This window comes from Mandrillus leucophaeus, unplaced genomic scaffold (genome assembly GCF_000951045.1).
Source record: "Mandrillus leucophaeus isolate KB7577 unplaced genomic scaffold, Mleu.le_1.0 Scaffold50, whole genome shotgun sequence".
Taxonomy (NCBI): Eukaryota; Metazoa; Chordata; class Mammalia; order Primates; family Cercopithecidae; genus Mandrillus; species Mandrillus leucophaeus.
In genome coordinates, this window is record NW_012105365.1 from 4,868,860 (window position 1) to 4,883,742 (window position 14,883).

General features: G+C 37.2%; 1 protein-coding gene across 3 annotated transcripts in view; it reads left to right on the forward strand.

Moving 5' to 3' along the window:
- The window catches only part of KIAA1324L (KIAA1324-like ortholog), a 209,114-nt gene extending 196,246 nt beyond the window's left edge, over positions 1-12,868 (forward strand). For all 3 annotated transcript variants that reach the window (XM_011996055.1, XM_011996056.1, XM_011996057.1), the window contains 2 exons: positions 879-1,044; positions 12,259-12,868. In XM_011996055.1, the coding sequence (XP_011851445.1) occupies positions 879-1,044; positions 12,259-12,318 (226 nt within the window). In that variant the 3' untranslated portion in view covers positions 12,319-12,868. The remainder of the gene's footprint in view (positions 1-878; positions 1,045-12,258) is intronic.
- Positions 12,869-14,883: the final 2,015 nt, after the last annotated feature.

Consider the following 14,883-nt stretch of genomic DNA (forward strand, 5'->3'; position numbering starts at 1 on the left):
TAGAAAGATCATAGAACATTAGAGATCATTGAGTTAGAGTCATTTATTAGAAAACAAGGAAAACAAGAGGCTCCATGTTACTCAGGTAGATTATGGCAGAGCTGAGATTTGGAAGGCAGATATTCTCTCAGTGTCTGCCTGTTTAACAAATGACATGATGCTGTCTTCTTACTTCACCTTTTCTTTTTAAAATTTCTTGTGGGAAGACATTTGCAAAAAAAAAAAGAAAAAAGAAAAGAAAAAAAGAAAAAAACAGATTAAGCGTATAGGCAAATATCATGTTTATTTGCTCCAGGTCTTCAAGGATCTGGAATTGAATATGGAGCCTAATTCCTGAATGTAGATTGATCTGTTATAGGACTTGAATCTTTTAGAATGATTTACACCTCAGGGGCACTGTGGAACTCCTATATTGTAATATCTAGGGACAATTGCAATATCTGGGGTGATAGCATAAAGGAATAAATAATATAGAGAGATGATAAAGACCAAATTACTTGCCTGTTTGATATTCTCATCTTTACAAACGAAATACTGGGAAAACCTTACAGTGAATTGGCTTCCAAATATTCATGTTAAGAAAATGCATGCAGGCCTCAAAGTCCCCGCCCCCAAATTTTTTCATTATTGAACAATTCAATGTAAAGTGGTAGAATTAACTCTATTGAACTGATTTCTGAAATCCTGGGAAATATTTCTTTATAAATGGTAGATACATGATAACACACATATTGCTATGGCTGTAGGCTAGGGAAGTTTGTTGGTGGAGCAATTATACTCCAAGCCAATTTACTAAGCTAGTATATGACCACCTAAAATAAGTATGTATTTATATTAACATAAATGGATATTTATTTGTTTATTTTATCACTATTTAGACTGGAATACAAATATTCCAAGTTAGTAATGACGACTAACTCAAAAGAGTGTGAACTCCCAGCTGCAGACAGTTGTGCTATCATGGAAGGAGAAGATAATGAAGAAGAAGTTGTATATTCCAATAAACAGTCACTACTAAGAAAACTCAAATCTTTGGCAACCAAGGTGAGAGTAGAATTTTAACCTGGTGTTACTGGGCATTTATAAAGTAGGGGGCATATTAACCTAATAATAGCATTCATACAAGCTGTTATTTTGCATGTTTGTATCTCAGTGGATATTTATTCAACAGAAATACTCTTAGAAGCACGTGATATAAATACAATAATATTCACTGCAGCATTGTTTTTGTTGGTTGTCAAACATCATCAATAAGGAGTTAGATATTTTCATATGTCAAAGTGATAGAATACTATGCAACTCCGCAGCTGTTAAAGACTGAGATATCTATGTGTACTGATAAATCAGTAGGTCCAAGATAGAGTGAAAACAAATGGACTATAGTATTTATATTAAATATACATTTATGTTTGTATTTGCGGAGAAAACTGTTAACAGTAGCTGCCTTTTGGGAGTGGTAAACTAATGAGAGTGTTTAGTCTTTGAAAGCAATACATTTTTGTGATATTGGAATATTCACAAAGATACTATTTTATAATTTAAAAGTGGGGGCTAATAAAAGATATTACATTCATTCATACTGTTCCTTTTTATGGCAAGATTGTTTTACATAAAGAAAATAAAAGTTATATAAATTATTGAGGTATATGAGGTAACATATTGTTCGCTTTGGATTTTGGAACAACTACCATATCCAAACATAACATGAAACCATAAATTGTTTGAAAAGACATTTTATTTGACGTTTTTCACCATTGACTTAAAAGATGAGAAATTATCAGCTTACTTAAGATTAAAAAAGAATGAAATAGAAGAAAGAAGATGACTTTCAAATTATTTACAACAGGATAGACAAGAGACAAAATTTACATTTATAAAGAGTATATAGTAACCATTTCCGTGTACTCTCCTAATTTAGGCACATAAATATAGAGAATTATTTAAGAGTAAAATGAAAAAACCATCTTTCCCTTCTACTAATGGTTAATTTTTCCTTTTATTAATATGAAGATGTAAGGAGGGCACTATTGCCATAAAGTAACAAGAATATAGTGATTATTAAGAATGGATATCTTTACCCTACTTGCAAGCTAACAAGTAAGTCTGCTACAGTTTCATGGACAGTTTAGAAGACATGAGACTCCTGTCAGAGATGAAGGACAGTTTTATATTCACAGAATAGTGCTAGCAGAGTAATAACCTTTATACCAGCTCCCAAAGCTACAGGTAGCCCACAAGTCTGTGTTCCCACAGTGCTAATTGCAGAGGAAATGAAATCACTTGGTTGCGTTACAGGAAAGGGACTCTAGGCCTTAGGAACCTAAATGTAAACATATCCATCCTTTGCCTCAGAGGGGGCTATTGTCTTCATTGTTTTGGACAGGTAGCATACCTGTCCATTGCTCCGAAGGGAGACACTATTTCCAAGACTGTAAGCAAGCCTACCCTTTGCTCAGGAATAAGACAATATATCTTTATATTCCAAGGCAATTTTCTATACAAAGATTCTTGAAAAGATAGTCTAGAAAAAAGGGTAATCAGTTTCTCACTTTTAAGATGTACAGAAATGAAAGAGTACCATGGAGAATTGTCTCCAACAACATCCAAACCTCGTTTTTATACCATGTTGGTTTCTGATGAATTTTCCCTTTAGTTTCCCACTCCATGCACCATTCTGATTAATATGACTGACTGAGGCTGGGATTAAATTTGATCAATTTGCTTTATACAGCAGTTAAATAAAGCTACTACCAATAGGACACCAAGCAGAGGTCCTTACCAAGATGAGGCCAATCTGTATTGTTAACCTCAACCCTACCCTCAGGGTCCCAGACTCAACTAGCCGAACAAATGCTATGAGCCATTAGGGTTGACCTTAGAAAGCTAGGTAGCTTTCTTGTGTTGACCTTTCCACTGGCACTCAGATATTTCCTCCTTAAGATTCAGACAAAAAAGGGACAAGGAAAATTTCAAAATCTTAACAGAGACTCAATATACAGAAGTCCTCCCTTATTTGCAGTTTCACTTTTCATGGCCTTATTTTTGTGTTTTTAGTTACCCACAGTCAACTGTGGTCTGAAAACATTACATGGAAAATTCCAGAAGTAAACAATAAGTTTTAAATTGTGTGCTGTTCTGAGTAGTATGATGAAATCTCCTACTGTACTGCTTCATCCCACCCTGGAAGTAAATCATCCCTTTGTCTAGCGTTTCTTTGCCGTATACACTACCTGCTTGTTAGTTACTTAGTAGTAATCTTGATTATTAGATTGGATTTAAAAACCCAGTATTATAGGGTTTGATACTATACTTGGTTTCAGGCATCCACTGGAGGTGGGGGGAGTTGGAACGTATCCCCTGGAAATAGAGTGGGAGTACTGTGTCTCCAATTTTTGTCACACTCTTGGTGAGCAGTAAATTCAATCAAGTGGTTACTATCCTTTTGATCTAGGATCATGGCAATCCAACAAGACAATCCAGATACATTAATCCAGGTACTACAGGATATATTAGTGATTGCACAGAGACTTTGTCTTGGTTCTCAAGGAGAAAGTATAGGGTAATTATATTGTGAATAACAATGTATGGACAGTGAGTTGATGTTGACCTGAATGCCTTTGATAGCTGAGGTGGTGTAATTGATTACTTCAAGCTAAGATCAGAGGCAAATTTTATATCACATTTTCTAACATCCCTAACAGTAGGAGTATTTCCCTAAACAGTTGAATATCTCTTATGACTACTCCTAAGGTGCAAGTTACCATGTTTTTAGTGAGGAAGCATGTTAGTGTCTGACTTCTACACAAGAAGTACAGTCCTGGAGGTAGACATGGTGCCTCTGGAAAGAAAGTGTTATTCACAGTTGTTGGGTACATTAAGTGGGACCTACATTGTTCAGGCAGCACAGGTTGACTGTGCCTGTAGGTGGCTTCTCTGCTGGCTAGTAAGCCTTAGGGTTTCCAATTCACATCATATAATGATGTCTCCTTGTTGTCTTCAGGGAGACTGCTTGAGGGAAGTCAGTTCAACTTTTCCTGTTTGTCCACACTGCAAACTAGTGACTTTTGTTCACCTAATGAAATGACTAAATAATGGCTATGGGAATGAGATGTTGGTGTTACTCTGGGGCAGGGGCTGAGGCTATTTCCTGCTGTTTTGGATACATTTCTCAGTTAGTTTAAGGGGAATGGCAAATGAACTGTGATGAGAGCATGTGGTGGGTATGGCAGACCCAGCAGTGAGTTAAATTAAAGGCCCTTGCCATGATTTGAGAGAGCCACATCAGAGCATTTTTCTTCATAGAAAGGTGACAGGGTGACCCTGAAATTCGTATTAATGTCCCTTAATTCTTCATACTTCTCAGGATCTAAGCTGTCTCCTCCATTATCAGACTGTGTTATTGTCTGTCCAGTGCTAAAAAACCAGCTTGTCTCATTTCAGTAACTATAATTTCACCTTATTTCTACCCATATCTATCCAGAACATTCATGTGCAAGAGGGACAAAGGCATTTTATAAAAACATATAGAGACTCAGTGTGCACCCCTCCTTTGTCCATGTGGGCCATGGTAGGGGGACTTGGGGGGCAGTGTACTCAACAAGTGGTCATTATCCCTTTCATCTATAATCATGACAGCCAACAAAACAACAATACAGGTGGTTAAACCAGAATTATATTTGAATCTCCTAGACCCCCTTCTGTGTGGGCTATCACTAGAAGTTGTACCCAGGAAGCCTCAGGGTTACTGTTGGAGTAAATAACACATCATGCCCTAGATTGGTGAGGCAGAATCCAGGATGTTCAGATAAGTGTAAATAACCTTATGTAGCAGGTGTAGATATGTGTCTGTGTGTATGTATGTGTATATGTGTTCTTCCTGATCATTTTCCATGAAGTGGCCAAAAGAAGATGATCCCTTTCCATGGGCAGCCATATTTGATGACCAAACTGCCGTATTAAAATGTGTGGATCAGGAGGCGGTAAGGGAGATAGTCAGAAATCTTTTTGAGTCACTTTCTGAGAAGGTCTTACAACGCTCAATAATACCATATGCTTTTGGACAGTAGGAAATGTGGAAGGTCCACTGAATACCTCTACTCTCAACTAATTTATGGGTAGCTTTTGTGATAAAAAGTGCTCTATTGTCAGACTGCAAATGGTCTTTAAAGCTACTAACTTTATACTGATTTGTTTCAAGGTTCACAATGTATGGGTAGAGTTAGCTGATCAGACTAGAATAGCAACACCATACCCTGAACAGGTGTAAATAGTGGTGAGGCACCACCAATAGCCCAAAGAGGTGGTCAAAGGTATGTTGTAATCAATTTACTAGGGAAGAACTGGTCAACTTTTTGCATGAGTCCCAAGTCTGGCATCTGTGGTAACCTCTGCATCAGAAAAATAGAATCATTTGCCTTGTGTCCAGCCTGTGATGGCAGATGCTTTGCCATGTTGGGTGAGATGATGGATCCATGTACTCATTTGTGACAGTCTGTCTTGTGTAGTCTCTATCAGGAGCTTGATTCAATTTCATCTTTTCATAGGAAGGATCCTTACTTGGGCGTCTACATGAGTGACACATATTTTAATCCAAAACTAAGATCTATTTTAGTGGTGTCCAAAAAGGGTAACCTTGAAATGCCAGTCTTTAGTTTTCTAAGTGGCAGACAAAACAGCTAGCCATTGGCAATAGCTTGAGTCAGTAAAAATATAATGAAGTTTATCAAGGGAGGTAATGTGTAGGTCTTGATAATGCCTTTGAGTTCTGTCCACTGAGCTGAGCAATCTTGTCGGTTTTCAGTTATTCATAGATGGTTGAATATCTGTAGCAGCCAGTGGATACCATTGGGCTTCAGCTCAACCAAATCATCAGTGAACCAGGCCCAACATGTAGTAGAACCTTGATAAATTGAAGGTCTCATTGAGTCAGTGGTTTTGTTTTGAGCAGTGGAGTAGGGGATAGAGTTTCCCCCAAAGGGTATGCTGCCACATTTTCATGTGAGACCCACATGCTACGGGGGCCAGACTAACTACATTCTTGAATATATGCCATTTGTATTTGACAAGTGAGGCTTATTCAGCCTTTTCCACCTTGTTGAGCGACTGTAAATGGGACTGTCAAGGTGTAGAGTTGCAAGATCTGCATGGGAATGACATTTAGTTTTGACTAGCCAGTGACCAACTAATGGCTATAGGTGGTAGCCATATCAAGAGGTAGTGAGTCTAAAACCTCAAAGGGTGCCTCTGTCTCCTTTTGCCAGGGTCTCCAATTGGCAAAATCATTACTTATAGAGAATCATATCACAAAGTTTTCATTATGATTGTGAGGCCATAAAGGTAAAGAGTGTGCCCCAGCTTTCTGGACAGCTTTTAACATAGCCTGTTAGTTTGGGTCCAATTCAAAGGATACTATTTTGTAGGCTAGCTGATATAAAAGAACAAGTAGAATACTCAAGTGAGGCCCAACACTGTCCCAATAGCAGAGTCAAGTAAAGCGCTGGGCTGTTTTTCCTTAACCACTGGGTAGATTTAGCATTGTAAATCTGCTTACGTAGTTCCAATGAACTTTACTTAGGTAGCAGGTCCCTGAATGTTCTGGGAGTTTATGAACCACTTCTGCTAGTAGAAGTGTGATAATTCAGGCAGGGCTGTTGATACGGAGACTTCTGACTTGATACCAACAGGACTTAATTTATATAGTGACTGTTTTGGGCATCAGAAGGTAGAGGGTTTAACTTGTGTGAAACCCTTACTCACCGTTTGTTGCAAATGACAGAGTTGAGAACTCCTGGGGTATCCTACTGCCTACTGGCCCTTCTCTACATGTGACTGTTCTTGGTCAGGGGATCTCCTTTAGCATGTATGAGACGGGGAAGTACAAGCATATAACATCAAGTTCTGTATATTCAGATGTAGAAGCAACAATAACACTATCTTGAATGGACACATAGAACCCCTCCAAAGGTCACATTATTTTCCCTTTTCTGCTCTAAACCTTGCTCAAACCCCATTATTTGTATGCTCCTCTTTTCTCACAGGAGAGTAGGTATGATGGTGACTTGAGTGCCTGCAACCAACAGAGTGGTAAATGTTTAAGAAACCCTCCCCAAGTTTTCCTAGCAGATTCAGATGGGTGTGTATCGTCCAGTCCCTCTTGGTAACAGGAAAACTTTAGTCTCCTTTCTAATTATCTTTTTTCTTGAAGCAGCTGAAGTTGGGGTAGTTTGAGAGGGAGGCATTAAGACTGAAGAGAAAAAGAATCTTTGACAGCAGACAAGATGTTTGCATTCACTTTTATTTTTGACCAGCATATCAACTGCTAACGATCCAGCCAACTTCCAATGTTTTTGGTCTACCCAAAGGCCTATGTTGAACAACAAGGTTCTGTTTACCAACATCATTTATTTGATCTTTGGGGACCCCTTAACTTAGAGGCCACAGTCACATTGCTTTTTCTCTGAGGCTGCAGGTGTTATGTCCTTTTGTTGATTTGTACTTGATTTGCATATTGGAGACATGTTTAAAGAATCTATCTTAATCCAGAGTATTTCTTGCTATTGTTAATAATGTTTAATTTAATTCCTGGTTTTAACATAAAAGTAGGGGAAATTTCCAGGTAGACCTGACCATACTAATTTATATAGAGTCCTTTGGGTCAGCTTCTCATCCTCTAGTGAACTTCTTCCGTGTTGTAAACCCAATCTGTGACGATAAGAGTCCAAATATGAGTCAGTGTTTCACTAAGTTTTCCTATGGGAATTAGTCTCAGGGAAAGCTCTCTGTATTGCAGTCAGGACCCACTTCAAAATCTCTGAGACCTTTTTACTATCATCTATGAATAGATCTAAAATTGGCAGGATAGATTGCAAGAGGTGTTGAGCCCAAAAATGGCCCCACTGCTTGTCATTCTGAATTGCTTACTGAACAGCCATTGAGTCCTGCCAAATCATCTTTAAAGTGAGTCAGTCAAAATTTTCATAATCTCTCAGGTTTCTTCCTATAAGTAATTTCCATTTTTCCCTTTTAGTACTCCTTGTAAATGCATGTCTCTGTAATTTTTGTCTAAAAGAGGGTGAAACCTCCTTTGCCTACCAGGATGAATTTTAGTTGTACAGTCATCCAGAATTGGTTCTAGGGCCCCTGAGTATACCAAAATTCAAGCATACTTAAATCCTGCAGTCAACTCTGCAGAACCTGCCTATGTGAAAAGTCAGCTCTCTATTTAGGCGGCTTTCACCTCCTACAAATACTGTATTTTCAATCTACATTCAGTTTTGTAAAATCTGCCAATAAGTAGGCCTGTGCAGTTCAAACTTGCGGTTTTCAAAGGTCAACTGTAGTTCTTATCATGGGGCACACCTAAGGCTGATTGCCTGGTGAGTGAGGAAGTCTTTCGGGCTGGAGGATAATTAAGCATCCAGGGCACTGTTGAGGCAACTGACCTGTGAATTCTTTAACCCATTTCCCAGTCAGTACTCAACCAGCAGTCACCTCCCCAATTAGAGTATAAAAAAGTTTTCTTCCCTGAGAAGATTCAGTGTAGTGAATTTTGTTTTGAATAGCAATTTTAGTTAGCATAATGATTTTTTTTTACTTTAAAAATGAAATTTTGAAATAGTACAGAAAAGTTGAAAGAATCATACAGTGGTATAGTCATATACCCACCACCCAAATTTTATTATATTTGTATTATTACATATCTGCCCCTCCATCCTTTCATCAACCCATATTCTTTTCTGTTGTTCAGTTTCAAAGTAATTGCAGACTTCAATACACTTCACCTCAAAACACTTCAGGGAACATATCATTGATAATAATTCAATACTTTAAGTGAAATGCACACATTACAAATATACAATTTAATGAATTTTGAGAAATGAATATATATCTATAACCCCCAATTTCTATCAAGCTATAGAACCCTAGTTCACCCCTGAGAGTAATATGTCTTTTTGCATGCAGTCAATCCCTCATCTCCCAAAGGAAACTACTGTAATGATCTTTTTAAACCATAGGTTAGTGTTATCTGTTATAGAACTTCATATAAGTATAATCACACAGTATCTGTAGTATTTTGTGTACATTTTATTTTACACAGAAAGATGTTTTTGAGATTCATTCAACTCATCTTAACAGAAGTAGAATCCTTTTTATTCCAGAGTGGTATTCTATTGTGTAGATATACCAAAATTTGTTTATCCAGTCTGTTGATTGATACCTGTGCTATTTCCAGTGTTTCACAATGAATTAAGCTGCTATAAATATCATTGCACATATCTTATTGTGTGTCTATTTTTAAGAAGTTTGTTATGCATGATTTCGGAGAGCAAAAAATGTTTATGTTCATTAACTATTATGTCGTGTAGGGTTTGCTTTATCTTAGATATGCTCATTCATGTTCTAAAGGCCATACCTTATTTGATATTTTCCCAGCACTGCACTGCAGTTCTCGGGTTTATGTATAGATTTATTTTTCTTGACTTTTCTCAGCAATTAAAACTAAATCAATTTTTATATGTTTCTTTTATTTATTTCACTACATTTATGGGACATTGTAAGACACTTTGCCAAGTTTGGGGGTTATGTCAAATTAGATACAATTTCTCAACTCAGATACCATCTAGAATGTTAGGGGAGGACACATATCTCACACACACACACGCACACACACGCACACACACCCCTACCTCTCACACGATCATCCAGTATGTCAAGAACAAAAGTAAGATCTCTTGCACATCTAGATGTGTATAAGAGACAGCCCCTACCTCTCACACGATCATCCAGTATGTCAAGAACAAAAGTAAGATCTCTTGCAGCATAGGGGAGAAGGGAGTACAGTAGGGTAGATAGTGACAAGGTGAGGAAAACCTTCTGGAGGAAGTTGGCTTTGGAATAGATTCTTGGGTTTAGAGTTGAAAAAGATAATCCTGTTTGGAACCTTCGTGTAATACATGAGTAAACTGAGACCTAGAGAGGTTCACTTACTTGTCCGGGGGGGTTAGATAGGAATTAGAAGCCATGTCTCCCAAGTTCCAATCCAGTGTTTTTCCTTCTCCAATGTGGTATTTCAATAGATTTTTATAATCATTGATTGACAACCTACCAAGTGGTAAGACTTGGGTCATATCTTGGAAATTAAAAAGTGAATGAGATATAGAGTTCCTGCCATTAGGAAGTCCCAGTCAGTTAGTGGCACTACCTACCTAATTATATACACATGCATATGCATATATATTCCACCATTTCAGCAATAGGAGCACAATTCCATGCGAATGCAGAGGACATGGCTATTAAAGCCCTATTATCTCAAAATGATTTTATAAAGGGTTTTCAGTGTTTTACATTAAATATTACCTCGAAGATAACCAACAGGTCTCTCCCTTCCCTCCCCACAACATGATGTTGAATCAAATTTTCTCAAGCTAACGCTGCAGAAACTCATGTTTTCTTTTGAGTTTATGGCTGATACCCTAGAGCTCTTTCCTTTAATATCCTATGAGCTCCTTGAGGGAAGACATTTTGCTGTACTCATCTTTGTATCCCTAAAGTCTAGTCGTGGTCCTGCAACAGAGACGGTGCTTAATAAATATTTCAACTGCTAATCATTATTCTAAAAGATTGTTAAGGCTGTTAAACGTGAGATCTCAGGCCAGTTCTTGCAGAGCCAGTCAGCAGGAGAACCAAGGAGATCCACAGTCTGCTCTTCTAGAGGCTTGTCAGCTCAGCAGAGGCAGGGAAAAAGTGATATGTTGGTGTGTATGCTATGACGTTTTTCTATAACCCTGTCCCTGTAGCCCTAAAGCTCTTGGATTTATCCACCCAAATGAAAGCAAACACAAAAGCAAACTTATCCTTCCTGACAGCTTGTCGACTTCCTATTATCTTCTCATGTCACTATTCTACTTTAGACATACATCTATTTGCATATGAGACTGATTGGCCTCTTATTTCATTTATTTAAAAAATAATCATAGTTCTCTTCATTTTTACTCTCTGTATTAGCATAGTCTCCCTATCCCATTCCAGCAGCCTTCAGAAAGCTTTCTCTAACAATTAATAGGTTGGAAGAAGCCTGGGCAACATGGCAAAATGTCGTCTCTACAAAGAAATATAAAAATTTGTCAGGTGGTCAGGCACAGTGGCTCATGCCTGTAATCCCAGCATTTTGGGAGGCCAAGGTGGGTAGATCACGAGGACAGGGGTTCGAGACCAGCCTGGCCAACATAGTGAAACCCCGTCTCTACTAATAATACAAAAAATTAGCTGGACGTGGTGGCGGGCATCTATAATCCCAGCTACTCTGGAGGCTGAGGCAGGATAATTGGTTGAACCTGGGAGGCAGAGGTTGCAGTGAGCCAAGATCATGCCATTGTACTCCAGCCTGGGCAACAAGAATGAAACTCCAACTCAAAAAAAAAAGAAAAAAAGAAAGAAAGAAAGAAAGAAAGAAAGAAAGAAAGAAAGAAAGAAAAGCCATGCTTGCCTGAGCCTGGGTGGCAAAAGTGGCAGTGAGCTGAGATTGCACCGCTGTACTCCAGCTTAGGCGACAGAGAGAGAGAGACCCTGTCTCAAAAATACAATAAAAGGTTGGAAGAAATCCCACCTTTTCTTTCTCCTTTCCTCATTAAAGAAAATGAATTTATTTTAATAGTCTATATTTTGAATGTTTTATGTAATGCCAGCAATGATACATTTGAGTGAAATTTTTGACCTATTATCAAAGATGACTTGTTTAATATCTTTAATAGGCATCTACCTAAAAAATTTTCCTAAAACATTAGTGAACTCAACTGATCTAATGTCTTACTGGCATTCTCCTTATTTATTTCTGCTGTCCTTTTTCTTATTATTCAGCCTATATTATCTTGAAAACATTTAGTTTGTCAGTTCTGTTTTGCCCACAATTAGCATGGCTAGGTCACTGATTTCAGCACTCAGGTCAGGTATGCCCTCAGGAAGGGTCTCAGTGGTTTCTTTGCAGGAATCACAGCTACATCTTTTTGTATCTATTGCAATCAACGGTTTGCTTCTATTTTGAATTTGTGTGTCTTATCTCTTGGACATCAAAAGTGCCCTTCAGGGTAGGCATGCTTCTTGTTTTATATCTGCCATCCAATTTTAACTGTAAAATCCTAATCACAAGTGGCACCTAGATAGATTAAAATGATTTCTGGAACTTTCCTTCAGGACATGTAAGATCCTAAAATCTTATGAGAATTTCAGTGAGTTGATTTTGTCTTTAATATTTTTTCTTAGGAGAAAGAAGACCATTTTGAATCTGTTCAACTGAAAACCTCAAGATCCCCAAATATATGAAGAGACAGTGCTGTAGCCTTGAGACTAATGAACAAAGAAACCTGCTCTAGTTTTACAGGACCATATTTTAGGGTCTGTCCTCATACCTGTCACGTTGGTGATCTCACAGAGGAGGGCCATGCCGCCGAAAAGGGAAGGAGATTGAAACATTTGATTGCCTTATCACATGGTCAAGTACCTTGCCAAATAAAAGAAAGCAAATGATTTGGGTCTCAACTGAAGATGAAGCTCAACTCAGGAAGAGATTTATCTGTATATACACGTAACTGAAAACCAAGTTTAAGCCCACCAATGCACTGCTGATGCATGCCATATAATTAATGGGTAACTTTTATTCTTTATAATGTCTACATAACAAGTGTGATTTGGAGGGCACATGTGAGCATATGCATTATGATCCAATTTATGTTTTTTCTTTGTTTATATTTTGGGGAAAATTAAAATTTTTTTAAGGTGTATTTTTCCCATTATTTATTTTCCTGACCTTAAAACAGCTTTTCTACTAAAAAATCGTGAGCAATGAAGACAATAAATTTTTCATTTTTCCATAGGGTATCTTCTCTTGATTTAAATTTCAGGAAGAGTTAGCATATGCTGGGGTTATCTAGATTTATAATTGCCTTTGAAATTCCATCCTTGTTGGAACTGGTAAGAAGGGCTTGACTGAAAGTTGGAAGGAAACTAAAAAACAAAAAAGTAAGAAAGGTAATGAGAAACCCTAATTCTCTGTCAGTGCAAACTAGCTGCTAGTATTGTAGAAGTCAAATAACTTAAAACAGTTTATGTAGTGCTCAAAGTATAATTAAAGTAAATAGGAAAGCTTGTCAATCAAATCACTGGCAAAATCATGAAGAAGAAAGTGAGATGGTTTGTCTGTAAGTACAGATGACTGTATGAAATACTGGGATAATTTCATGGTCTCCAGAAAATGTCAGGGGGACTTTTGCTCTATGTCAAGCACCAGAGGTTATATGGTTATTTTTCTGCTGCAAGACTTTGAGGATGATGACTTTCTTAGAAAATCCAATAAGGCAGGAATTCAGTTTTGAAAAATTACATATAATTGTATTCATAATAAGAATGTGGTTATTCCATAAGCAGTTATGAAATAATTATTGTTCTTATTCAAAAGTGATCCAGATCATTGTGATATTTTCTATGGTAGGCTGCTGGTATTAGCACAACTTGGATATTATTTGTTGAAGGAAGTATGAATGAAGTTGGATTTGACCAATTTTGTGTAAACCTTAGTTGATTTAAAACTGAGAAAGAGGGGGATTTCCTGGTCATTGCTGATCTAAGGTGCTCTTATTTGTTTCCAATAAACAGTAATCTTTACAGACCTTAATGAAGATTTTTTTTAAAAGTTGTGATTGGCTGAGAAAGGCAGGGCACATATGTAGGGAAATGATTTGCCCCAAGCATTTCAACGAAGTATGACTTGAAACTTTGTGTCTGAAGGTGGTATCTTTATTTTTGTGGAAAATGGGAGAAAAATGAATAATTGTGTTTATTTGACTGGTAATACACTAGACCATTCTGTTATTATTGAATGAATGTTTTGTGTATATCTCTGCTGTTGCAAATATGAGTATAGGTGAGGTTGTCATTGTTTGCTGTAGGATTCAGGGAGGGTGTCAGTTTGCATAAACCTTTTTTTTTGCATTTAATTTCTTGAATGTTCTTATAAAGAAGACATTATGTTGGCATTCCTCACTTTTATCCCGCCAACAGAGTGCTGATGAGCATTTTGATCAAAATTTTGATCAAAATTTAGCCATTTTGATCAAAATTTAAACAGAAGAATGAAAATACATTTGAAATGAACCCTTTCAGAGGAACCTTGGCAAAGCTGTATAGACTGGACAGAGTGAGAAAACTTCCACAGACACCTGTCACCTTCCTCCTCATCTTCCACTGTGTTCAATATGTATGTTCCAAGCCATAGAGATAATTGGGATTTGCTCCCAGGTAGCTTCTTTCTTCTCCTGTCACTGGACTAAAATCTCTGACATGTCAAAAATGCCTTAAATTTTAATGAACTCTCTGAAAATGTAGTTGATATTGAAGAATTTATTTATTTTATTTCTAATTTTAGATATTAAATGTATTTCGTCAGCACAGTCCCATCTTTGGGAAGGAGCTGACTTTTTCCTTTGGATTCCAGTGGTTTGTCATTTTATTTCAAGCACTGAAGAAGTATGATGGAAAACATATTATGGGGAAAATATTTAGACCAATCCTGGCTATAAAGTTCCCTTTAGTTTTATGCCTGGCCTCTGCAAAGCTCAGTGAAATGTTGAAAGGAATAAACAAATTAATCATGTTTCTGTGACTTTTAATTAACACTTGTTCCTTTTCCCCCCTAAGTGGTAGAAGAAGTTATTTGTTATTTTTCTAAAAGGCACAATTTTGAAGCCTTAACTACTTCATTAAGTCAACTGTTGCCTATAACATCTCTTAGCACTCGTCAAAACGTATTTAAATCAATTTTCCAATGGATGAGAACATGTCTTCTATGATAAATTATATTATGTCATTTAACAACATTGAGCATTTCGATAT